This window comes from Choristoneura fumiferana, chromosome 13, assembly GCF_025370935.1.
Source record: "Choristoneura fumiferana chromosome 13, NRCan_CFum_1, whole genome shotgun sequence".
In the NCBI taxonomy this organism is placed as follows: Eukaryota; Metazoa; Arthropoda; class Insecta; order Lepidoptera; family Tortricidae; genus Choristoneura; species Choristoneura fumiferana.
Window position 1 is genome coordinate 14,922,024 of NC_133484.1, and position 26,927 is coordinate 14,948,950.

At 36.3% G+C, this 26,927-nt stretch overlaps 1 protein-coding gene across 1 annotated transcript in view; it reads right to left on the bottom strand.

Annotated features, from left to right (window-relative positions):
• Positions 1-1,376: 1,376 nt before the first annotated feature.
• Positions 1,377-26,927, bottom strand: part of LOC141434516 (uncharacterized) — a 115,495-nt gene continuing 89,944 nt past the window's right edge. Inside the window, exons 3-8 of the mRNA XM_074096939.1 lie at positions 9,214-9,474; positions 5,243-5,506; positions 4,776-4,875; positions 2,135-2,192; positions 1,907-2,024; positions 1,377-1,412 (exon numbers count right to left, since the gene is read on the bottom strand). Coding sequence (XP_073953040.1) covers positions 1,377-1,412; positions 1,907-2,024; positions 2,135-2,192; positions 4,776-4,875; positions 5,243-5,506; positions 9,214-9,468 — 831 coding nt within the window. The 5' untranslated portion in view covers positions 9,469-9,474. The remainder of the gene's footprint in view (positions 1,413-1,906; positions 2,025-2,134; positions 2,193-4,775; positions 4,876-5,242; positions 5,507-9,213; positions 9,475-26,927) is intronic.

Genomic DNA, 26,927 nt, shown 5'->3' on the forward strand with positions numbered 1-26,927 from the left:
AACGCTACCGTCTAAAACGCTTTTCGTCTAAGAATGCAACTGGTCTAAACACAAATAGTCTCCCTATACTCACCTACCATACGTACGAAATCTTTTAGTAGGTTTCATTACGACTTCACACTATATTATAAATGCAAACTTGTTGTTCGTTACAATCAGCGCTAAACAGCTGAACGGAATTTCTAAAATTTTGCACGCAGGTAGGTCGGTTGCAAATTTCAGTGTGTGTCTTCTAGGATAGGACATAGAATATTTTATCCCGGTAAAGTTTCCTGTATAAATTAAATTAACTTACAACATCAAAAATCAATGGAGTCAAACTGCAGGCGGAATAAACAATAAAATACACGTAATAAAGTTTGAATTTTCAGATTGCTTGCTGGCATGCATACTTATGTGTGATAGTCTGATAGGATAGCTTCTACTCGAAAATATGATTTCTAATAAATCCTGCAGTTTTTCGTTTTTAGTTTGATAACCAGGGTGGAAGGTGAACCATTCCCACCTGAGATTTCTGGCGCAAATAGTTCAAGACGCTAAAATGGGTATACTTAATTTTACCGAGTGTAAAACATTCTACTTTTAATTCGACTGTGAGGAAAGATAAATTTACAGATTATAATGTATTATGAATATGATATAAATTAATAATTTACTTAGTTACTAATGAAAATATAGTAAGATTAATTAAAAAATAATAATGAATTTAAACAAGTATCCACTTAGACCAGCTGCTTTATAGACTACTTGCTAACTTTAGGACCAAGCTGCTTTATAGACCACTTGATAGTTAGAACCCAGTTGCCTTATAGACCACTTACACTTAGACTAGCTGCTTTATAGACCACTGCTAATTGGACCAGCTTTCTTAATGACCACTGCTTACTTAAACCAGTTGCTTTTAGACCACTTGCCACTTAGACCAGTTGCCTTATGACCATGGCTACTAGACCCAGCTGCTTTTAGACCACATGCTACATAACCAGTGCTTTTTACGAAGTGAGGACTAACCCAAACTATACGAGTAACTGATAACATTTTATACTTTCATGATTTTCACTCATAGTCAAAACATCACAGTGGCCATGGTCACGAGTAGACTGAAGTTTAGGTGTGTGATGGGGTGCCCAAAAAAAAATGAACAAGTGCGGGTTCGAATACGAGTGCCGGTATTTTTTGTGATCAAGTGGGTAGTTCGAAGGACTCGCCCTGCTAGGCAGATTTGACCACAATTCACTCTACTCATGACCATGGCCACTGTAATGTAGTCGAAACGTCGAGGTTAAATATTACTCGTGGTCTTTAGCGTGATAAGTCCCGTTTGTGGTATTTTGACTATAACTGATAAAGCACTTTATGGTAATTTTGCCTTTATATTATAACCTGTAATAGTCTACGTGTTTTATGTACGGCTGAAAATAACACATATACGAAAATAGAGGTATTGAAGATACGTTCGAAGGAAAATCTCGCAATGACTTATTTTCATTAGCTCAGACATGAAATTGATCTATCCGACGAAATAAAACTGAGTTAAGGCTCTAGGAACCTAATGAAACAATCAGAATGGAAAAACCATAAAAACAATTAATGTATATAATAATACTTTCTTTGTTTTGATATACTTATTTAGTAAGTATATTTTCATTTAATATCAAATATGCATACCTCTTCCTTATTAGAGATATTATCAGATAATAACTTTACAAACCTTGTTAATAATTTTTATTCAATAAAACTTAATTAAGATTGAACAAAAACCAATTACGTAATTTCAATGAATGTTGTACTTAATTAAATAACTTGCCATTTTAATTGTTATTTTGCTCCCGCGAAGCAGCCCAATCCCTAGCGAGTTGGTAGATGAACAATTAAATTACCTACGTTTTAACTTTTAGGCACTTACCGTGATCATATTGCTGGAAAGGTTCAAATGCTTGAGCGCGGCAAACGACTTGAGAGCGACGGTGGGGAAATCTGTTATGAAGTTTTCGGAGAGATCTAACTTCTCTAAATTTCCGTCCCTTGAAAAAACGTCGCTATTGAATTTTGAAAGGCGGTTTCTACCCAGATCGAGGGTCTGCAAGTGGCCCAGTCCCGTGAAAGCCGCCTTCTACTGCTGAGATCATGTTACCATGCAAATCTTTCTTCTAATGCCTTTTGTGACAAAAATGAGCCTTGGCGAATGAGTGCTGCAAAAGTGAACAATGAGAACAATGCTTTATAAATTGTTACGAAATAAATACATACACACCAACAAAATACAATACAAAAAAATAAAACATGTTTATATCTATTACTAATACTATACTCTATACCTATAAATCTAAAAAAGAGGAAGATTTTGATTTTTTTGGATGTTGTTACGAATTAACTCAAAAACAATGACCGATTTTAAAAATTCTTTCTCTATTAGAATGCTAAATTATTCCAAAGTTCCATAGGCTATATTATTACCAGAAAAAATTAGGGTTCCGTACTAAAACTTCAATAATATAACTCAGTGTAAAAAAAGTGCCATAAAAATCTTTCATCGCATGCGCTGTGAAAAACTATTGATGATAGAACAAAAAAATGTTCTACGATATTAAAGAATATATCAATATCTAAAAAAAAAATCGCGATACCATAATATGTCCAACTATTTCAGTTATCACACTATAATTTTTTACATTTTAAAAGTTAACAGAAATGCCGACTAAAAATCAGACCATGTTATCCATACCTTTGTATTAATCCTTATCCAAATAAATTTTTATATTTAAGACGGTTTCATATCTGTAGATTACTTTTGAATTATTCAAATCGGACATTTCATTCAAAAGATATTGCAAATTAAAAATTCAATCTAACCAAAAAAGCATTTACTCTACGTTGACGCGCCCCGGCTTCGCGCGGGTCCTGTGTAGTTTTGGGAAATGGAGCTGAAAAATGTGTGTGAAGTGCCCTTGATTAAGACCATTTTTTAGTTCTGTTCCCAAAGGGTAATAAAAACAGTACTATTACTAAGACTCCACTGTCCATCTGTCTGTCTGTCTCTCACTAGCTGCATCTCATGAACCGTTTATAGCTAGACAGTTGAAATTTTCACAGATGATATTTTCTTTTGCCGCTATGACAACAAATGCTAAAACAGAATAAAATAATGATTTAAAATTATTTGGGGGCTCCCATACAACAAACGTTTTTTTTTTGCCGCCTTTGCTCGATATTAATAACGGCAACAGGTAATTGCTTGAAATATTCACAGAATATTTATTTGTATATTCATTCACTTTAAAAATAAATAATTAAATTAAAATAAAATAAACACTTAAGGGGGGCTGCCATACAGAAAACGTGGTTTTTTGCCGGTTTTTGCTAAAGTCTAATGTTGTATAGATACGGAACCCTTCGTGCGGGAGTCCGACTCGCACTTCGCCGGTTTTTTTATTTATTTTGCCCGTGCGAAGCCGGGGCGGGTCGCTAGTTATATTATATGTGTAAAATACCCTGCTGTATGGCAAAAACGTTTTTGTAATATACACCTTGGCACAAAATAATTTATAGTTTGTTGTTATAAATTAAATTGGTACTATTCTTTATCCTTAGAAAGCGGATTTACGACACAATTATTACTAATATTTTAATATTATTCTTATTAATAATTTTATCCTGTTTCTTTCAGTATCTAATTGTGAATTACGATCTATCATATATCCAGTAAATTTGTGATTGAAAATGGTTATTAGCAAATAACCCGTGCTTTAAGAAGAAAACCGGAAAAGAGCGTGACGGACACGCCCTAAATAGGGTTCCGTAGCCATTACGAAAAAAATAAGTAATATTTTTCTAAGGATTTCGTATTTTATACGGAATCTTCCAAGTTTAGGTATATTTTATACCTTAGGGTGCTATTTACTCTTAAACTACTAGTAATTCTCAAGCAAACTTAGCCGCTATAGATTTCCTTGAAAGATTGATATACTTACTACCATTCTGATTTTTTTCAAAATTTTCCACCCACCAGTTTAGATTTTAGAGGGGGGGGATACTCGATTTTAATGATAATTTGCACTTTAAAGTTGAATATTTTTCAAACAAATCACTGAATCGAAAAATCGTTTTAGCAACCCCCTAATGATTTTTAAAGACCTATCCAACGATATCCCACAGGACAAGGTCAGATGAGAAAAAAAAATCACGCCCACTTTACGTCTGATGGGAGGTACACTAAAAAAAATTTTTTTGAATTTTTATTGTACCATTTTGTCGGCATAGTTTACATACATATTCGTGCAAAATTACAGCTTTCTAGCATTGATAGTATGTACAAAGCCACGGATGAACGGATGGACAGACGGACAGACAGACAGACAGACAGACAGACAGACAGACAGACAGACAGACAGACAGACATGGCCAAACTATAAGGGTTCCGTTTTTGCCATTTTGGCTCCGGAACCCTAAGAACGTAAACTTATACCAAAGTTAGGATACCTAGTGCCATCCACGAAGACGCGTGATTTTGTCAAAATTAGACATTAATGACTTTGTAATAAGAACCACGGCACGCGTCATCGTGAACGACTCTAATAGGTATTAGGCACGTACACATACCAGCCGTGCTGTGTTACCTTTATTTCAAGATGGTACTATTCTACATTTTTTTTTCGTTATAAGTACCCTATAAGATTTGTGATTAGTTTAGACTTTAGGAAAGGTTCTAAAATCTCAAATTAATGTCATGCCAACACTGTTGTTATTTGTACAACTATCAGGCATTTTGTACGTACCGATTCTGTTTTCCCTCAGGGAGAGCACTTTGAGCGCTCGCGGACCATTAAGAGACGAAGAAGGAACAGAGTTCATGTTGTTTCGATCCAATCGCAGTACCTGGAAATCGAAATTTACGATTAATCTCTCAATTGGAAACGGCATTTCAATCGTCGACTAAGTAAGTTCGATATTACTTTTCTGTATATGCATATAAAGCAAAGATAGACAGATCGCCTTCCTTTTTCGTTACCTAAAGCAGCCTATATACATGGTCCAATTTGATTAAAAATAGTGCATGTATTTCGATCATATTACATACATATTGAGAATAAAACGTAGGTAGGTACAAAATTTTTAGAACGACCAAATCAAAAGCTACAAAATAAATACTTTTTGTATTAGATGTAAAAATATACGCTATTTTCACATGGTTAAAAAATAACAACGTACAATTTTGTAATAAATAATAAATAGAGCAATTAACCTTCATAACATCGCATCCAATAAGCAAACCCTCCTCCAATCCTCTTATACTGTTTCCGCTTAAATCCAGCTCCTCCAAAGCGGGTAGATTGTGAAGCTCTGCTGTCGAAAAAATTGGGTTGAGGTTGTCTCCAAGAAGGTTGTCTGCGAGAATTAACTTGGTTAGGTTCCCTCGTACCCCCGCCAAAAGACGATCTGGGAGGCGGCGAAGACTGTTTTGAGAAAAGTCTAACTCCTTCAAAGCAAGCCCGTAGGAAGAAAATATCTGGAAATAACGAAAAAAAAATATAAATATGTAAGGCGTTATGAAATCGAACTCCTGACGAAAGTATGTCATAGGTACTCGGTTAAAATTTCAATATCTCAACACACAAATATTCTTTATTCAGTGGCACGTTTTATATGTCGTATTATATCCTATTGAATATATTAAAAAATAATTACCGTGAATAATGTCATATGAATAAAATATTTGAATTTGAATTTGAGTACTAGCAAACTAGAGATGAATTCATGTTGTTCGAAGCCAAGCGAGCTTAATTTTTTGTTGTAAGTAAGTGGCGTTGAATGGGTAACAGACATATTCGTTTTCATAATTGTACAAAAAAAATATTTTGAACTTCCGTCTTTATTTAACAAACGGTACTTTTGTATAAAATCAAAACAAAGCTGCAAATTAAGCAGCTGACCACTCAAAAATAAAAATAAAAACATTCTGATATATTCAGAATGTTTTTATAATAAAATTCTACGGCTGTCATTTCATTTTCACCGAGTTTTTCACTGTGAAGAAAATAAACTTTTAATGGATCCTTCAATACTTTAACTACTTTATTTGTTTGTAGAGTGAGGTCTCATCCTGACGGGGCTCAAGTTTTTCGGGTGGACATGGAAAGTTTGTCAAGACGAGCATTGACGGGTGGCTTGTAGAAAGGGCAATCGTCTATTTTTTTACCCGACTGCGAAGAAGGAGGGAGTGTTTGACGCGTATCTATGTATGTCTATTCCTATGTCCTCTCGTAACTACTCAACGGCTGAACCGATTTTGATAAATGATACGTCATTGGATTCGTCTTAATGACGCGAGTGACACTGGGTACATGAAATTCTTAAAAAATCCAAACGGCGGATTTTTGGCGCCAAATTGTAAGTTTTCAAAAAATGATTTTTATTCAAACCTTGGGGTACAATTTCTTTTTTATTCGACAGGATGGCAAACGAGCAAGTGGTCTCCTGATGGTAAGAGATCACCACCGCCCATAAACATCTGCAAGGGGGTATTGCAGATGCGTTGCCAACCTAGAGGCCTAAGATGGGATACCTCAAGTGCCGGTAATTTCACCGGCTGTCTTACTCCACGCCGAAACACAACAGTGCAAGCACTGCTGCTTCACGGCAGGCCTTTAAAAATACTAAAAAGAAGAAAACAAGTCTAGTAGGCTAGAACTTTGTTAAGTAGCTAACTTGTTCAACAGTCGGGACCCATTCAAATCGTGACGCTCAAAAATTGTTACCTAATTAAATTTATTGTTTTATTTAACAATATATCAAAACATGGAATATAAATACAACGTCGGTTGCACGTATACCAAGTGATCGACTTTCAAATTATTCATACTTACATTACCTACATACACCAGTCGAGCAAATCTGTGAAATAATTTTGCCGTAAAACTGTTTATTACTTTTTCATGGCGTCTTTTTTACACACAGGAAAATAATTAAGTAAATGAACGGGGTCCATATTGGCTCGCATACCTACTTATTGGAAGTCGGAATATAATGTTTGTCAGTCAGAATGATCGTTTGTCATAACTCTTGTCAGAATTGTTATAAAACAAACAGTTTTCTATAGGATGACCATTTAAATATTTCAGAAAAATGTAAGGTTTTAGTGAGAAAAAAAATATTAACGACAATTAAGACGAACATTACGGTATGGCTAGCGAAAAGTATGCGAACTTTGGCGCTCCCAAATAAACATCATTGCACACAAGTTAGGTATCTTATTATTAAAATCATTTTTTTACCGTAGTAGATAAACTTAGTCATATGAATATTGTACTATTCTGTGTCACTAATACCTACTCTTAACACTCAAAGAAAAGGCAACGTTTACACGTGCGCTCCCATTGTGTAGTTAAGCGGTGCTAACGCCTCAATGGATACAAAACTCCCACACGTCACTTGCGGTATTGTCGTAGCTTCCGAACCGAGTGTCACTTGCTAGATAATGTATTCGAGATCACAAGTTTGGAACTCTCGGGACACCGGCGCCCAACATGATGCCAAGTACGAAATCTTGGAGATTTCCCTTAGAACTAGGCGCAAGTTAGTTTGACAATCGAGACAAGTAGTTTTAGATTAATAGAATCTCTAACTTCGATGCTCTTGAAAGATGAAATGACCGTACGTCTCGACGGTATTTGGAGTGATTAATTTTATTAGTACAATATTCAACATTTAGATTATTTAACTTACCCTTGTTAACTATCATTATACTATGTATAAAGTACTATAAAATTTGACTATCGTTTGCATATTATAAACCAATAATATCGAAAAAAACGTGGCTACTAACTTGTGAGTTCGTCTTTAAGGACATATCCGTAAAATAAGAAGTTGTTTAAAAAAATTCAGACCATAGGTACCTACATAATATATTATTTGGCTGGCCGTACCTATCTTATCTCCTTATAACATGTCCCAATAATATCAATAATAATATCCGAGGATAGTTTTCCTTACCAACTGTTAACTTTTCACGCATTTTTAACCCCCGACGCAAAAAGAGGGGTGTTATAAGTTTGACAGCTATGTGTGACTGTCTGTGGCACCGTAGCTCTTAAACGGGTGTACCGATTTGAATGCGGTTTTTTTATTTGAAATTTGGTTTTCTAGCGATGGTTCTTAGACATGTTTCATCAAAATCGGTTCAGCCGTTTTCGAGATATTGAACTTTGAAGTGACAAAGTCGGGGTTTTTTAGCAGTTATACCTAGTTAGTAACTGGCAAAAAAAATCTTTCTGTATAGTAGGGGCACCTGCCCATGTATTTGATACCTCAAACATCGGTCAACGAAAATGTTGTTTCATACCTAACCTACATGAGTGTAGGTACTATCACATGGCGATGCCGGCAATCTACCACGTTATTAAAACGCTTCCCAAATAGAATCCATACTTTATAGATATAGTCAACCTCACAATCAAATAACTAAAATAAAACCGACAAAGCCATCAAAATGGTTAAACAAAATAACAACGATCGCCAAACTAAATTGTCTAAAACCACATAAAGTAATGTCACAAAATTGGCTATTGTTGTTAGATTATACATGCAGGCACGAAGCATTCTATTCCGTTGCGGTTATCAGATCATGAACAATTGCGTGCTAGAATAGAAATCTGCTGGAATATTAGTTCAGAGCTACCGGTACGAAAGAAGTGTTGTGTATTCAGTTTAATTTAAAAAAGTCGACAGCAGAATAAGTGACAGATAGCATGGAAAGATAAACTATCAAAAATGTATCAAACAACAAATAAAATTATATATTCATTCAATCAAAATACGAGTACATAAACTTCTGTTCTTTAAAAGTAATGACCCAGTCAACCGGCATAATAATGACCGGGAGTCGTTAATAATACATTGTTAAGCAATGATGTTTTTGTCATTTAGTTTCATATTTAGTTCATCGACATAAGCGCCGGGATGGCGGTGCAAGGGGGTGCACTTGCACCGCGTAAAAGAAAATACATTGAACAAAACTAAGATACAGAATGAAACTATAAAAGCACCTTCATACCTACCTATATGGCAGATGCGAGATGCAATGCACCCTTCTGAAAGTAATGCAACCGGCGCCTATGTTCATCGACCTCTGTTCGTTTACTTCGTCTAGAAAACTTGGCTACAAAACTATGAATTACCCAAAGTCATTGATTGCGTTAAAAAATCCCAATTTCTCACCTGAGTGGGCAAAGTTTGGTGCCCGGCATGCCGCTGCTGAAAGGACACGATCGGTGCAGCGTACGGCAGAGGTGGGAAGTCTCCAGGAAAGACGACACGGTCACAATCCATATGGATAGTCAGTTGCAGACTTCTGTCGACCTTCACAGCACATCGGCATGGATAGCGAACGTCCTCGTGAAGCTCGGAGCATGGGTACCACGGGTGCTTGCCGACTGCCAGAGGCAGGAGTGCGATGAGGAGTAGCTTCCACATCGTGATCTGGAAACAAGAATGACTGTCGTTAATTTGGTTATGTAGGAAGCAGAGTTAATTTGTGGCAGATTCTTTATTGTTTATTAAATGCAATTCACATATAAATACCGAAGTACATCGGTACAGAATGGCATCGGTATTTCTACCGATTTTATATTAGTTGATTTCAGAACAGGTAGGTAATAGTTTAGGATAATTAATCGTTAATATATTCTTCAAGTGAGTAAAAAAAATTTTTTGTTTTTTTTAAGAATTGCTTGAGTATTTTTTTAAATTTAACATCATCGTCCTCGTGTTCTAATTAGTGACTGATTTTATTATAAATTTTAATAAGCATTGATTATGAACTTGATTTGTGCTATCTTAGTTACGATGCAGGGTAACTAAATTGCTTTTAAATCTTATTTCAAAGTGTCGCGTTTTGTCTTTTTTTCTTTTGTAAAACACTGATTCGAAATTGTAACAGATAATTTTAAAATGAAGTCGGAAAATTTCAGCGGTTAATTGGGTTGGTAATTTTTGATTTAAACACTTCATATAAATCCGTAAGAAATCGAGTATTCATTGATTTTAAGTATAAATTATTATAGGATAATCAAGCGATTAGGTAATTAAAGGTGTCTTTTCAGACTTATAAATTTTCACTAGACAAAATTTTGGCAAGAATGAAGAAGAATTAAATTTTAACTTAACAGTTAGACTCCTGAAGGTAGAACGGATTAATGTTTAGAGTTTTCAGTTCGTAAAGCCGAATGCCAGTTCGTTAGTGTAGATGCTAAAATCAAATTGCAGTACCTACTTGAGTTTACTTTACTTAATAAGGGAAACGTTTATTTACCACAAGACAATTATGCTTGCGTTTTTAATGCAGCTGCAAAGGTACATGAGAATATCATTCTACTAGAGTATTTAGTACTAGAGCTCAATAGCTAATTTTAGAACGAGGTACATTTACGATGAGTACGAGAATATTGTAGCCAGTGTCCACGACACAGAAGAAAAGATCACGTCGCCTTGTCTATAAAAAGTTTATGCACCATATAAGCTATAATCATAAAGCGAACGTTGACATCTAGGTACATCTTCCTTGAATAAACCTTGTTTTCAATGGAACTCGTGTAGTCAGTGCAAATATTTCAATTAGAACCAAAAAAACACAATTTGTAGAGAATTCGATTGTTTCACATGCAAGCAACATTTTTGCTTAATTCTACGGACTCAAGAAAATATTGACATCGTAAAGTATAAAGTAACGCAATTATGATTTATTTTTGTATATTAAGTACTTATTATTTTACACCATGTTTCATTATACTTACCGTTTTCGTATAAGCATTACACAGCCATTTTCATGCGTTGCCTACCTACCTATTCTGTTTATGTTTAGGTATAAAAGACTGGCCACTAATGGTTATTAGTGCCCAGTCCTCACTTTTAACCTTACTTTTTTTGAGTAACCCTTTTTTTTAGTTTGTTCGTCTGAATTATTTGATTTGTTTCCTCAACTGTTGGCAACATCATCGCTCTTTATTACCATAAACGGGACCTCAACGGCCAATACAAACAACGGCTGGGGGCAACAAAGAACACCTCGTAAACAAAGTCCTCGTAAGCGGAATTTACGAGCGAGGCATTGTTTGTTTCTCACGATCGCGTTAACTTCAGCTTATTTTGACCAAAGTTTCATGATTGATGAAATTTCAGGGTACTCGAATTTGTAGCAAAGTAGGGTACGTTTGAATAGCTACAAGTTGTTCTGGGCAAAAAAATTTTAACAAAAAAGTAAAAGTCGGTGCCTCAGCACGAGCCAGCAGGAGTGGAACAATAGTCGTCTACCTCACCTACATACTATGAGTTTCAATCACTCCTGCTGGGTCGTGCTGAGTCACCGACTTCAAGCTTAGGTACCTATCTAAAAAAATATTTTCAAGGGTTTTGTAGTCGGTTCCATTTTTTGTTATTTTTTTTTATTTTTGGAGTTTTTATATATATAATAATTCTTTATTTCTTACTTTTTAGTGATTTGTAGCCGAAGTACATCTCACAACGATTCCATTAAGTCCAAACACGGCTTAGTTACGTTTTTTTATAACAGAGTTCTGTTGCCTACCTTCCGGCTTCAGCATCAGATCAGTTCGAAAGAATCATTAACTTAAAGCTTCTTCTTAGTCGTTAATCTAGGTTTATTAATCATGATCGTTTATAGACGCGCGAGCAGTACTTAGCCTTGACGAGTTCCATTGGCCATCTTCATCAGGTCCAGTTTACCAAATGATACTTTCTGAATGTAAATGCTTATCTTAATGCTAAAAATGCCAAAATCGCCATAGGTGTGCCTATACATTTTGAGGTTTGCCCTCGATTTCCCTAGGATCCCATCATCAGATCTTGACTTCGTGACAATGGGACCACCTCAGAAGAATACTCGTTCGAATAAAAAAAGAATTGACTGAGTAATGGGTGAACATATATAAAAATAAATAAAAAATAATACTATATATAAAATAATAACATTGGAACATAGAACCTCCTCCTTTTTTGAAGTCGGTTGAAAAGTAAGATACTTACTGTCCTTAATGTTAATCAGTTTTTATAGATAGCTAGTTATCTGAAAATTTGTATGGTTGGAAGTGGTCAAGGGAAAATGACAAAAGTGATTTGTGAAGAAAACGGAAACATAAGCAACCCTTATAGTTTCACCATGTCCGTCTGTCCTTAACTGTCCTGTCTGCAACTAATCTTAAGGACGATCAGTGCTAGAAAGTAATAAAGCATATGAACCACATTATAATCCTGTAAAAATTTTTTTTTAGGGTACACATAGGTAAACTGGGGTTTTTTCTACTCTGAACCCAATGTTTATAACGAATTTAAAAGTACCTACGAGTATTAGTTAAACAAAATTTAATATTGAATATTTGCGGCATATTCGTACGATAATCTACACTGTTAGATAATTATAGGCTGATTTATTGATTTAATTGTCAAGTCATGGTCATTATAATAAAGATGTTACATTGATAGAAGTCACTCCATGACGCCCTGTCAGGTCAGGGCACACAATAATAACAAAGAACTAAAAATCTAAGATTCTAAGAAAATTAAGCAAACAAGGATGTAACAACCTGTTGGGATCAAGCATTTTTGAGCACAATAAACTCTTTCCACTAATATAAACTAAATTAATTATGATTAAAATCTTACTAACTAATTGATTGAACCACGAAGCCGCGGCCGAAGCGTTACTGAACAATGGCGTGAATAATTTCTTTGATACAACTATTATGATTACTAAACCTTCACGCGGCTTAGCATTTGATAATAACACTGTTAAATTCCGTACACATTTTCTAATACAGTGAAAGCGAAACATTGTAAAGAAGACATTTTTCCCTTATAAACCTGATAAGGATCTCGTAAATTAATACAAAGCGACAGCTAATAAATTGCTGAAATTATAAAATTTTCTAACGTTGTGTGGTGTTTACATTTAAGGCCTTTTTCCTAGTCAAATCACCGCGTAGCGTGCTTTGTGTAGAAAACTTATAGAAAGCGAAGCAAAATCTAAGAAAGTATGGGAAAACTAGTGTTATTTAGTGTCCTTGGTGCTTCGCAGTCTGAAAATATCGTGCGGCAGCGAATACCGGATGGGTAAATTGTTAATGTAGCTAGATTTATGTGCAAAGTTGGGCAGACTGATCCTAGGTTTTTAACTTTGGCGTCTGCCAACATTAGGGTTCTGTCTCGAACGCTTTTTGATATGAAATGTGTTTTTGAAAATTACAAACTTTCTCGTTAGCACCGAAAGGAATTTGAACCCGCATCTCTTGGATATACGCACCAAGCGTGCTACCACCACGCCACGACACCACGGGAATACCGGCTAAGTCCGAGTCCCGTCCCATTCGTTATAAGCAAAACAATCCGTTTTTTTAGCAACTAATTCAAGCAACCATTTCAGATGGCGCTAGGAACATAAATAGATAATACTAAAAATTCTAATTTCTTATTTTATCACATCGATGATACGGGGTCTATAGTGCTTTGAGTTACGGCCATACTCGACTTTGTGGGGGCAAAACCGTGCCCTACACCATGCTTTTTATCCATATAGGTGCTCACGCTTTTAGCTCGCATTACATTCCTCAAATGAACTACAAACAATTACTTTGCTTACCCGCGACCTAACGATTGCTACGTCTATGCTACAGATGTGTGTTCACGCGGCTCCTCCCTCTAAGAACGCACACACGTCACAAAAATCCTTCTATATCAAACTACGCTGGCACGTTTCGAACTCAGGCGTTCAGAGTGAACAAAGTAATAATTTTTTTTATAGTTCGTTCGGACGTCCACAAAGTAACGCCTGATTCAAAAAATTATGTTCCTCTTATTATTAGTTCACATCACATTGAACATCTAATTAATCAGATAGTCGTAACTAAACGCACGCAAGCAAGCTTCTTAAGCCTCTGCATGTAACCGTAATAAGCCATTCCAAACAAAGGCGATAATTTTGCACAGCGGCGCGCAACCAATTTTAGACGATCCATGGGCCACACTGTGTCGCTACAACCGTGTTGCGAATACAGCACTGAAATACACAGAGTAAGCACTATGCCAGAAAATTGCCGCTTTTGATTAGGAATTGACAAACTTATAATATAATGACGACTTTTGAAAACGAGGCGCGGTTTTCATTTTTCGGTTGGCGTGGATTTCGATGCACTTTGACGTAAAATCGCAGTGGAATCCGTCTTTTCTGTTGAGAGCGACGATGCCTTAGACAAACAGGTCAAACTCATGTCAAACTTATAACACCGATTTCTTTGCTTCAGAGGTTAAAAAGCATTCGGCTTATCTGTACTCACTGTTTCCTGTGCACATAGTGTAACTAATAAAGTATATGTCGCTTGCACCGAGCGGCAAGGCTGAGCCAAATCCTCTGGGAGCGCGCCAAATTGCAACATTAGACTAATATTTGATAAACACGAGGGAGGAATATTAGCTTTGATGGTAGCCTCTGTGGCGCTATTACATAACACACTGGGTATTAGGTACATACATATTTTAATATATGTAATTGACCGTATCGAACAAACAAACACCAGAAAATAAATATTATTGTACCTACTTAAGTTAATTAATTAGAATTACCAACTTAAACCAATTTGAATTCATACAGGTTTTCAGTAGCAAGGTAAAATGTAATTGATCAATTTGATTCCATTATGCAATGTGTAACTGATGAGACTCGGTTTTAAAATTATTTGATACTAGCCTTTACCCGCGACTCTGTCTGCGTAGAATTCGATTATCACTAACTCGCGGGAACTATGCAATTTTCCGGGATAAGAACTATTCTATGTCCTTCCCCGGGACTTAAACTGTTTGTGTACCGAATTTCATCTAAATCGTTTTATCGGTTCTGACGTGATGGCGTAACAAACAAACAGAGTTATAAACTTTCGCATTTATAATATTAAGTGGGATAATCGCTTATAAGATAATTACAGCCAAACTATAACAATACCGTCAACAAATTAATGTTACGCAATACAAATTTATCCTACTTAATGATAGGATAATATTTGTTTAGTGACTTCAAACGTTTACCGCCAGTCATAATTAACCAAATTCACTATAACAAAACAAGTTTTGCTACTTTAATTATAAATTTACTTAATCAGTTTGCCGACGTTTGAATTATAAAACCGTTAAGAGAGAGAGAGAGAGAGAGTTAAGGGAAAGAGAGATCCAGCTGTACCCATCATCATCATCAGCCCGAAGACGTTCGTGGTTGAACACAGATCGCCTCCTAATAGCCCGTTCCCATTTGTCGGGTGTCGGATCCGTTTCGTGTCGGATGTCAGTCATTTCTATAGAAAAACGTCTCAGACAAGTGTGTATAGCTTCATATAAAATGTTCTGCCAAGGTTCTGCCACTGGAATATCCGATCAAAACCCGGACACGACATCCTTTAAGTGGGAACCAGCTCTTAGAATACCACAGTGAACGACAACACCACTCACCACTTGCATTCACCGGTCGCCCGCTTTTGCGATTCTGTCAGTCCACCTACACTGCCTTCGTCCCGCTTGCACGTAAACAAGTCATGAGAGTAGTCGATATTTGTTCCAGTCTTGGTCGTATTGATTTATGGTACATTATGATAAGGTTCATTGATCAAATTATTAACAAGATGGTAATTGAAATTAATATATTGAGAAAGAAACACACACTGTGAGTAAGTGTTGACATTCATAGATTCAGCTGCATGTTATTACAGGCCCGTAGCAGATCTCACAAATATTTTATTTCCGAAGCATAAAAGTTTAATCAATGTCAATGCATGTAAAAGTCAAAATCGAATCATCATCCTAATACCCGCCTATACAGCACAGCCTTTGAATGCTCTTCCTAGTGACGTCACTCATCCATCACAATAGTCCCAAGGCTTTGTGGCCTTTTGACAGGTTTCGGGCTCCTCCTCATAAAACTGGATAAAGCATAAATCTTTGTTTTACATAGTGGTATAGTAATTAGACGGCGGAACATAGTCGAGGAGTTATTTTCGGCTTAAAAAATGCCTTAAGCTTTCGTGATTTTCACTCATAGATAAATACCATAACTACTAGTGTAGGTACTTACTCGTGACCACGGCCATTTAATGTGGTCGAAACGTCGAGGTAAATATTACTCGTGTCTTTCGTGTCGATACTTCTAGCCTACCAGTGCCCTATTATTGCGTTACCTATGAAATTGCTGTTTTATCGTACTGCTGACAGTTTAAAAGTTAGGTAAGGACTCAATAATACGTTGCTGTAAGTGAAAATGCAATGAGTGACGTAACGAGCCAATAGAATCAATTTCCTTAATACAGCTGCATATGGTTAGTGTAAATTGAGCAATGGTGCGAGAGCGCACGTTTCCTCATAGCACGCTCATTATACTAGGTAATTAAATTTCCTGTTCGGTACCTAACAGTGAAGCTAGTTTAATTAACTACAAAGTTGACGGTTCATCAATAGCAGGACCAATTATTGACCCAGTGATTTGATAGGTTAGGTTTCAATGGACAGTATCCACCCATGCTTTAACAATATGTGAAAGCAACGAAACAAAATTTGAGCTCAAATTTATTTGGTTCTCAGTCGAACTTTGCGTAAAAAAATAATTCTCGTTTTTAAATTTAATAGCAAAGTACTTAAGGCTATTAATAGCTCCCGACAACCTTCTGCATACAATTGGACAAGCTCACCGCTCCCAGCGAGCACTTTTTGTCCCTTTTCTTCACATTTGGTAAAGAAAATGTAATTAAGTATTTTATGATTTCGAGTTTATTCAGCGATTTATTAGTAGTAAGCAAACATAGAAAAGAAATCTACCATTAATTATTTATAAAAACAGTGAACTTGCAGCAAAAAAATTTCAAACTTCCAAAATATATAAACACTTAAGAGGTTACTTACATTTGACATAAATTTATATTGTACATTTTGTCGCGAGCACAGGGTTTCCTTTCAAATTATACACTTTTAAGATGTTTAGTGGCTGTAAGCACATTAGAGTGTTAGTTGCAAGTAACAAAACTGACTAGAATGACAATTTTTATTAGAACATACCTACTTTAAGCCCAATGAAACGTTTCAGTCTACTAGACATTGCTCAGATACACGACAGCTTAAAACAATGTCAATCAAAACAATTTACAGTGTGAATCATTATCAGCAACATTAAACGATTTCTCCACTCAACAGAAAATAGTTGCGATCCCAGAGCCGATTATGTCGTTCCGGCTGTTCCGACAGGACGTAAACCGTCAACTTTTATTATGATAGCGCTACAATACTTAAATTTTATGGGACGCTGTAAAGGGCGGCTCATTTTGATATACAAGACGACCTATATTTTGCGGGATCCATTCAGTGATCTGGTCACTCGGAGCTTCAAAGGGAAATACCTACTGCCTCCTCGTATTTGTGGTCTTAATTATCTAGTCTCGTGTCCGACTTCTCTGCCCAACCGAATAGAGTAGCTACTATTTAGAACTCAAAGTTTCCGCTTGAGTGTCAAATTTTTCAATACAGAAACAAAAATAGACGAATTGAAGTTAGATTCAAAATTTAATGCAGGTTTAGCACAGTTTAAAATAGTGCAAAAAACCCGACTGCCATAAAAATAGTTTAAATTAAAATCAAGTTTCAAAAAAATCTTGTCTAGTAGACTACAACTCTGTTCAGTATCTTAAACTTCAACAGTCAGAATCGGGACTAATTCAAAATCGTGACCAGCTCAAAAGTTCCCCGTAACGGTCTACTTGACTATTTATTTTTCTTTAAGGTTTTTAAGCCGGTAGGGTTAATGATTTTTTGAATTAATATTTGTATGTCGTACATTTTTAATGTGGCTGTGAAAATAGTAGCTTAAAAGTGTTGTAACCGATACATATTTTTTATATTGAGCTAATTGATACACATATTCTTAGATTTTTTTTAATCCCCCTCTATATTATTTGTAGTGTTATACATATACCTATCTTATGTCACTTCGACAATTTTGAAGTATATTATTTATTTGCCAATAAAAAACTACAGCATTACAGTAAAACCAATGCGCTGTAAAATTCAAATTATACTTACAATAAAAAACACAAAAAGACATTAAAACAAAAAAAAGTTATTTACTACATAAGGGTCAGCACAGACAGACTGCATTCCAGCTGCAACGTAACTGCCAACTGCCGACAGCCCATACATTTCAATTGCAGTCAAAGTGCAGTTGTGCCGACTACAATCGAACTGCAACGAAAAATGTATGGGCAGTCGGCGGTTGCGGTTACGTTGAAGTTGGAATTCAGTCTGTCTGTACTGGCCCTAATTGTTGATAAGCATCCAGCCGTTTAGGATGCCAAGACGACTAGAGAAGTAGACGAACATACGGATAGTCGGGTAAAAAGAGCAACGCGCGACTATGTGTCAAGAAATTAATAGAGGTACGGTGAGGCCCACTAAGATGAACAAAGTAAATTTAAGCATGAAAATATTCCAGAAAGATAAGAATAATAATAAAAACTGAGTGCTGTAATATACCTACGCGGCCGGCATGGGTGTATTAACCTCGGGGGCCGTATTTTTACTAGCCTGTATCTGAATGATGTACTTAGTCTTTTCCAGTAAGTCTTAGTTAAATATTAATGACTAACTATATACATAGGTACTGTAACGTCCTAAAACATAATCAACTATAGTAGATTGTACAACAAGAGTTTAAAGCGAGCTATTTTAACCGAGACGTTCATATAGCCACCCGAGGGGAAAATGGGTTTTATGCTCGAGTTTTACACTGCTTTTCACTTTGATTGAGAGGAAATTAAATAGCAACAGTGGAAATTTCACTTGCTAGGTACTACTTTTTATTAGGTTTCGCCATGTGTGTCTGTATGTGTGTCTGTCTGTTTGTCTGTCTGTCCGTCCGCGGCTTTGCTCAGGGACTATCAATGCTAGAAAGCTGTAATTTTGCACATATATATATATATATGTACCTAAACTATGCAGACAAAATGGTACAATAAAAAACAAAAAAAAAATTTTTTTAGGGTACCTCCCATAGACGTAAAGAGGGGGTGATTTTTTTTCTCGTTCAACCCTATGGTATGGGATATCGTTGAATAGGCCTTTTAAAAGGGGTTTGCTAAGACGATTTTTCCATTCAGTGATTTGTTTGCGAAATATTCAACTTTAAAGTGCAAATTTTCATTAAAGTCGAGCGTTTTTAAACCATAACGTTTTCGGTGAAGAAAAACATCGTTAGGAAATCTGTACACACCTTCGAAGAAGTTCGGTGGTTGTGTGGCCCGCGTAGGATAGGAACTGTGGCCCAAGGCCGCTTAATGTAAGATGAGACCTGTGCCTTACAATGAAACATATTTTATTTTTATACCTGTAGCCCTTATAGGCTAACATGAGATGATGAGATTTGCCAGAGAATTAGTTTTAAATTATTCATAACTTAGCAAAAAAAATACACAGAATATACACGATAATTAACAAATAGAAAGAAAGACAAATAGGACTCTCGTAGGAGGTATTTAACCGCGATGTATTTGCCAGCCCAAATTAAAACGCTTGAATAAAGACCCCAATAATGTCTGTCCTCTTAAATTATACCTACTGTTTTAATTATAATTCTATATTATGCAATTCCAAAATATAGGTACTCGTATATAAATAAAAGACTTCAAGAGAGCCGAAAAGGGTCGTCGAGTAAAAATGCGTTACGACTCCATTTCCTACATAACCCCATAAAAAGACCGCGACACGATGCTTAACACGCCTCTTACAAGTCTTGGGTCCGCAGACTACATACGACTTAGCATTTTTTATAAGTCTGAGTTTATAAGTAGGTAGGTAACGTATAAGGCGAAAGCGGTGGGTTAAGTAGAACATTTAATTTCAGCTAGAATGCTGGCCAAAAATACACATCAATAACTACTTAATTTGAAATTATTTTCAAATAAGTAGTTATCTGGTAAAATTAAGTCGCATTATTTAGATACCTACTTCAAACTTTTGACCAAATACAGTAAGTGCATAGTTGAGATTCAAGATAATTTAAAACATCTGCAAGAGATACTTGTATCTGATAGCTGGAGATCTGTCACTTTTATAGGACATCGTTGCTTTGGAGTTGTAATTATATATATATATAATGTCGGCGGCCGATCGTAAAATCCGCCAGATCACGAAATTCCTAGGCATATCGTGAAACGCCGCCAGCTTTTGAACATCAGCTCCGTTCTTTTTATGTGAATCAAACGGATTCTGTGCACAATATGAAAAAACCATGGACGTCTGCCCGTATTTTAGAGGTTAGTATTTTGTTGATAAATAAAGTATTCACTAGTTGTTATTTATTTATATAGAAAAATTTAGGTACGACGAGCGAAGCGAGGAGTGGTTAGTATTAATTGTCATCACGACGCACGAGCCGAGCGAGCGAAGCGAGCGTGCCGCGGCAGCGGCCGGCGAAGTGCCAGAACCGATATGGCGGCGTTTCATGATATGCCTAGGAGTTTCATGATCTGCCTAAACTGGCCAAATCATGAAATGGCGGCGCTTCATGATATGCCTAGGAATTTCATGATCTGCCTAAACGTCACTAGGCAAATCGCTAAACGGTGAGTTTTGAACGATAATTATATTAGCCAATTAATGAAATGGCGGCATTTCACGATATGCCTAGGAATTTCGTGATCTGGCGGATTTTACGATCGGCCGCCGACATATATATTATACAAACAATGTCAAGTTGCTGGAGATTGTATATTCAATAATGGTTACTCCTATTAAGTACATCTACAAGGCGGCGAAGGGTACAACTGTTAAAGGGAGATTATATTGAAAGTATTACATAATATTTGGGAAATATTACAGCAGCTACAGTGAAATGAGAAGACTTATAGAGCGCTTAGATTCTACAGTTCTAATAATTAGTTATTGGAAGCGAGGCACTATAACAAATGTTCCATGTAGGTACTTAACACGAGAGCCAAAGCAATTTCATGAAGACCTTCAGAGAATCCATGAATTTAAATCTAAAATTCCATCTAAGTTGGGACGTTAGCCCAATTAAAATCAATATGCATATTTTAACCCAACTGGCGAGTAGCTGAATTCGGGCTCGATCGGAAATAACTTTATGGGAAATAAAAATAACTGTTGAATAAAACCTCCAGTTCTGCTGTTCAAAATCAATTCTAAAATTATCGAGTATTCTCGTTGATAGGTATATTGTTTTTAACATTTATTCGAAACGGTCGTTGTTATGTCGAGTTACAAATCCCAATAAATATTATTCTTAAGTTGTTTACGTCAGTTTTTTTATAGATTTGTAGTAGTCCTACTTTGTTTGATAATGACACTACTTGCAGTGTTGCAAAACAAATAGACTTCCTGCGTGCCACCCCTCGTTAATCCAAAGGCTAAGTGCGCCATCAGAGGCATCTGAAGGAACTGACGACTTCGAACCAACGGTGCCCACTACTGATGCCCGACGGCCTGCTCCACAGCAGTTGAGAAGCCCAGGTTAGAGCTTTCGGCAGTGAATCTACCTCGGGCCTTGAGATACAACCCTGTCACAGACAGATGGAGAGACGGATAGCGTAGCGACAAATAATAGGGTTCCATTTGTCACCCTTCAGGTACGGATGGAACTCTAAAAAAACTTACCAAACCATTGTTACTAACACCTATGGAGTTACTCGTACTTCCAAATAAAGAAATTATTATTTAACTAAAAGAATTTCTTTGCTCACCTGCGGCCTTATGATAGCTAAGTTTATGCAAGTGGTGGTGATAGATGGGTTTGTGTGATTTGTGTGTGTTCTTAAAATGTAGAGGTGGAGAAACTGCATGAACACGCATATCTTGCATAAACATAGCTATCATAAGGTCGCGGGTGAGCAAAGAAATTCTTTTAGTTCATTTATATGGACTTCCGTAAAGTAACGCCTGATTCAAGACATTATTATTATTATTATTAAAGCGAACTTCAAAGCTCTATTAATGAGAATTCACAGTATTTTTTCTATGAAAACGTTAAATAGTCATCGACTATAATAGCGTGTTCTATTTTCCTCTATAAAGGCTAAAGCGCAAACAATATGGAATTGACGAATCACCATAAATAACAGATGCAAATGCCTTTCTGTTGATTCAATACCGAATAACGCTACCGCATCATAGCTCTATTGTGGAGTGCAATCAAGAATGGATATAGCGATAAGGGTGTGCTCCCATAGAATTGAATGCAATAGCATTAATTACAACAATAATTTAGCATTAATTGAAACATCTGTACCAAGTTTTACGCCTTTCCCATTAACTGTTTAATAGATCCGTCCTATGGAGACGATCCTGGTCAGACTGTCAGAATCACACTACCTGATGGACACTAGGAAGTAATCGAAAAATAGTTCACTTACCAAACCACAATTTATAAACTCACATACAAACAAACTAACCATTCTTTGTACTATTCTTTCCGCCATTAAGCTAGTTTCCCATTCGCCTTTACTTTCACAAAATAGTCAAAAACAATATTTTCTTTTTAATTATTTCCATACATATTATAATATTGACTAAAACCCTATCTTTTCTCAGGAAAACGCTTTTAATCCAATTTTAGTCTATTCTTTTTCTTTATTTCTGGAACAAAGTGATTTACTTCACCCAACTACGCAATGATAAAGCACCGAATGGTATTGACTGAAAACATTTTCCGTTTAGCTGGATCACCGATAACTCGCTCGCTGCTTTACAATTTCGATACAATATCGTAATTCAATAACACCGAGCACTGCGCTACTGATTCTGACAGAGAGAAAAGTCGGAGCTTGGTTTCAGTTTCAGCCTTTTGTCTGTAATTTGTGGAAAAATAATGAGATGATGTAATTTTTCGTATGTTAGACATCGTTATCCGTTGAGTCTGCTACCTAACAGTTCAGTCCTGAGGCCGTATTGCCTAATGTTTCTGACGCTAGCGATCGCTATCAAATGACAGATGTCGCATACAAAAACTGTCATTTCATTGCGGTCGCGAGCGTCAGAAACATTAGGCAATACGGCCTCTGGTCAGATTGATGATAATTAAACGTTTTAAATAATATTCGTCAATCCTATGGGAACGACAGAAAACCAGAAAGATGGACTGAACTAACGCTAAAACAAGCATGTGACCGAAATCATATTGCAATAGGTACGTATATATACGTCAACTATCCCCTCTTGTCTATAAAAAGTTACAAACTAATTGTATTTAGGTATGAATAACGTTTCGTCTGTCTTTGACAAAGGCTACGAACAAAGTCAAAACATAGGTTAATCAAAATAATCTTAAGTTATCGTGAACTTACCAAGTAGTTGAGTTGCTAAGACGCAGATAATATTTCTAAAATAATTGTGTGCTTCGGGTTACAAGCATAAAATTTCTACCTCAGATAAGGAGGGCAGATTCGAGATACCAAGAATTCATTTTCATGTTATTAGAGTGGGCATGTCATATGGCGCCATAGTGCATGTCGGATCTCTCTGTCTAATCAACAATTGAAAACGAAGATGAAGATATTTTAAAAATTCTTCCACAGCTCGGTTAGTGGAAGAGTTTTCTAAAAACAATAAAGATATATATTTTAACGAATTTATAGGAATTTTCAATCATTTCATCATAATATACACAAAGATAACATACTGAGAAACTGTAAGCAATTTACAAAAAGGAGAGCCTCGTGCTAATACATCATAATCATTAGCCATATCCGCGTCGATCTTTCCCGACTCCTTTTTTTCATCTACGAAGTCTGCAACCGGCAAGGGTGATTGAAAAGAGCACACTGCAAGTTTTGTTGCAGCCTTGTTAGAATCTACGCGTTTGATGTTGTTACAAAAGTCTGCTATGAACGATCCAGCGCACAGCTGTCATATTGACGGCTGGCGCGCTGACGCTAAGTAATTATTTACGTTACCTATAACCTGTGCCCAAATAGATTTTCCACGTCATTGACGCATTTGAAATATTTGGAACCAGTCAGGAATATTGTGATGGACGAGATTACAAAAGGTATATACCTATCTGAACACAATTCAAATATCCGGGCGCTCAATACATTTTGAGCTCATTATCCTTACCAATATTATATACCTAACTAACTCGGTATGTTTGGAGGTGTCTTTTTAGACATTGACATCTTACATCTTATTATTCACACAACTGTTTACCATCGTTTTTCCGCAAAACATTCTCATTTTTGTTTCATAATTGACATTACTGATGGTGTACCAACCCATATCTCTCACGCAACGGAGAAACCAAAAATAATACTATAAGCTCACTAATTAAGGCTACGAATTCATCATCATTATCATCATATGAGCCATAGGACGTACACTGTTTAGCATAAGCCTCCCCCATAGACCTCCAGTTGCTTAGGTTGGAAGCGGCCGTGAAACTTTGGCTTTACCAGATCATCCGTCGATCTCGTTGGTGGACGACCTACGCTGCACTTGCCTATCCGCGATCTCCATTCGAGAACTGTTTAGCCCCAACACCTCTCTGTTCTTCGTGCTATTTATATGGCCTACCTAACCCAGTGCATGTTGGCACTTCAACGAGCAAATTCGCTTGGCTATATCGGTTCTCATTTCTGATTCGATTTCGTAGAAAAACCCCGAGCATAGCTCTCTCCACAGCTCTCCCTCCTTAACACGGAGCCAATTTATAAGGCCTATAGTGAGGCTACGAATTCTAATGCTACGAATTAAATAAATAAATAAATAAATATCACGGGACAATTCACACCAATTGACCTAGTCCCAAAGTAAACTTAGCAAAGCTTGTGTTATGGGTACTAAGCAACGGATAAATATAATTATATAGATAGATACATACTTAAATACAAAGTAAACACCCAAGACCCGAGAACAAACATTCGTATTTTTCATACAAATATCTGCCCCGACACGGGAATCGAACCCGGGACCTCAAGCTTCGTAGTCAGGTTCTCTAACCACTAGGCCATCTGGTCGTCTAAATTATTGCTAGCCTATAATTAACATTGTTGGGTAAATGGGCCCTAATTAACGTCTCTGGAATTGGTAAACAGTGAAAATTGAGTGCGTTCTGTTTAAATCTGGCATGGCTTATCAATCAGAGGGTACAGCATCCATCAACCGCCGCGTGCACGAATCAATCACTCAGTGAATGCGGCGATAAGTTCCGCCATGTAACGAGATAATTTGTAGTGCGGTTACACTCGGCTAGACAAGCTAAAAATGATTTATTGTATTTTGAATGGAAGCATATACAGGGTGTAATCGTTAAGTGTGCCCAGGCGGTTATTTCGTAACTATTACAGATATCAAAAAACTGTGAACTGATATCGAAAGTACGTTGCCTAATAAGTAAAATGACATTAACTTTTTAAAAATAAAAAGAGAAATATCCATAATTTTGACATCAAACACTCCAATCACATACATTTAGTGCGAGATTAATAGAGAGGTTTTAGTTTCCTTATTTTAAAAGGTTATTTTTTAAGCTTAGTACTGATATTTAAGGAAACTATTTATTAAACTATTATATATTTGTTTATTTGTGTCGCGCGAGCAGAGCGGCGGCGCGCAGTGCGCGTGTTGCAGCAGCCGCTGAGTCGCGTTGCTCCGAAGACGAAGGGCTACGGATTAGCCCGAAACATGTCGAGCTAAACTCGATTTAAGACGTGAGTTATCCGGGTCATTATATTTAATATAAACTATTTATTAACCTAACAAAGTAGGTAATAAAACTAGTAAATCTTTAATACCAATTAAAACAATTTTCGCCCACGTTTAGTGATCAGATTGACTGGATATTTGGTACAGAGTATCGGAGTGGCCGAGCTTTTTCGTTAAATCGTGTTTTTTGTTCTCCAAAAAACACGAGAACCATCATCGCATCTGTATTAATTAGTCCTGATGGTGCTGAGGATGTTGCCTATAAAGGCGACGGTAATCACTTAAAATCAGGTGAACAGTCTGCTCGTTTGTCTGCTATTAGGTACATTAAAAAAAAAACGTTTTGAAATAAGCTTTGAAAGAAAAAACGTTAACTGAATAACAGCCTTATTCATAAAAAGTTAGAGCCTCCTTGAAGGCCCGATGCTAAAAAACATGATTCATAGACGTCTGTTAGCGCTAATCAGTCGATTAAGGCTCTGCTAAAGTTAGAGTTAGAGTTAGACCCTACTTTATCTCCCTGCTAAGTCACAAAATTGCCGCCACAAGTTTGAACAGCTGACTTTGACAAGCTCAAAAAACCATACCGAAGATATTTTTAGTGAAGGGAGGGTTACGCAAAGATTAAAAAAAATCCAGGAAAATTTAATTTTAAGGAATTTGTTTTTAAAAATCCTCTAAATTAGGTATTTATTACTGCTACTTTACTAACAAATATGAAAAAAAAAATTAGGATGATTAACATAATTACGGCTTTTTGCACTTAAGTACAACATAAACATGCGGATCGGAAATGGCGGGAAAACAAACATCTCGCTTTTTATTTTTTCCTGCTAATTTGCTGTCATTGCTGACAATTTTTTTTTAATTATCGATGAGGCCATTTTTTGTCTTTGATTTGTCAAGATTGCCAACATAACGCGTCTAATCCGTCTATCAGCAGCTCAACAACTAGCAGACTGCTAGCAAGCGTTTATGAATCATACTTCTTGACAACCGTCTAACAAGTCTGCTAAGTAACAGACCGATCAAACCTCAATTAAGGATTTTTTTATGAGTAAGGCTGTTAATATATAAACAAAAAGAAAAAATGTAAACTATGTCATGTCTGACTTAGATTTGAACTCTAGACCTCCAGATTGCAGGTCCAATACCACACCAGTGAACCGCTAAGCTGATGACGGAAC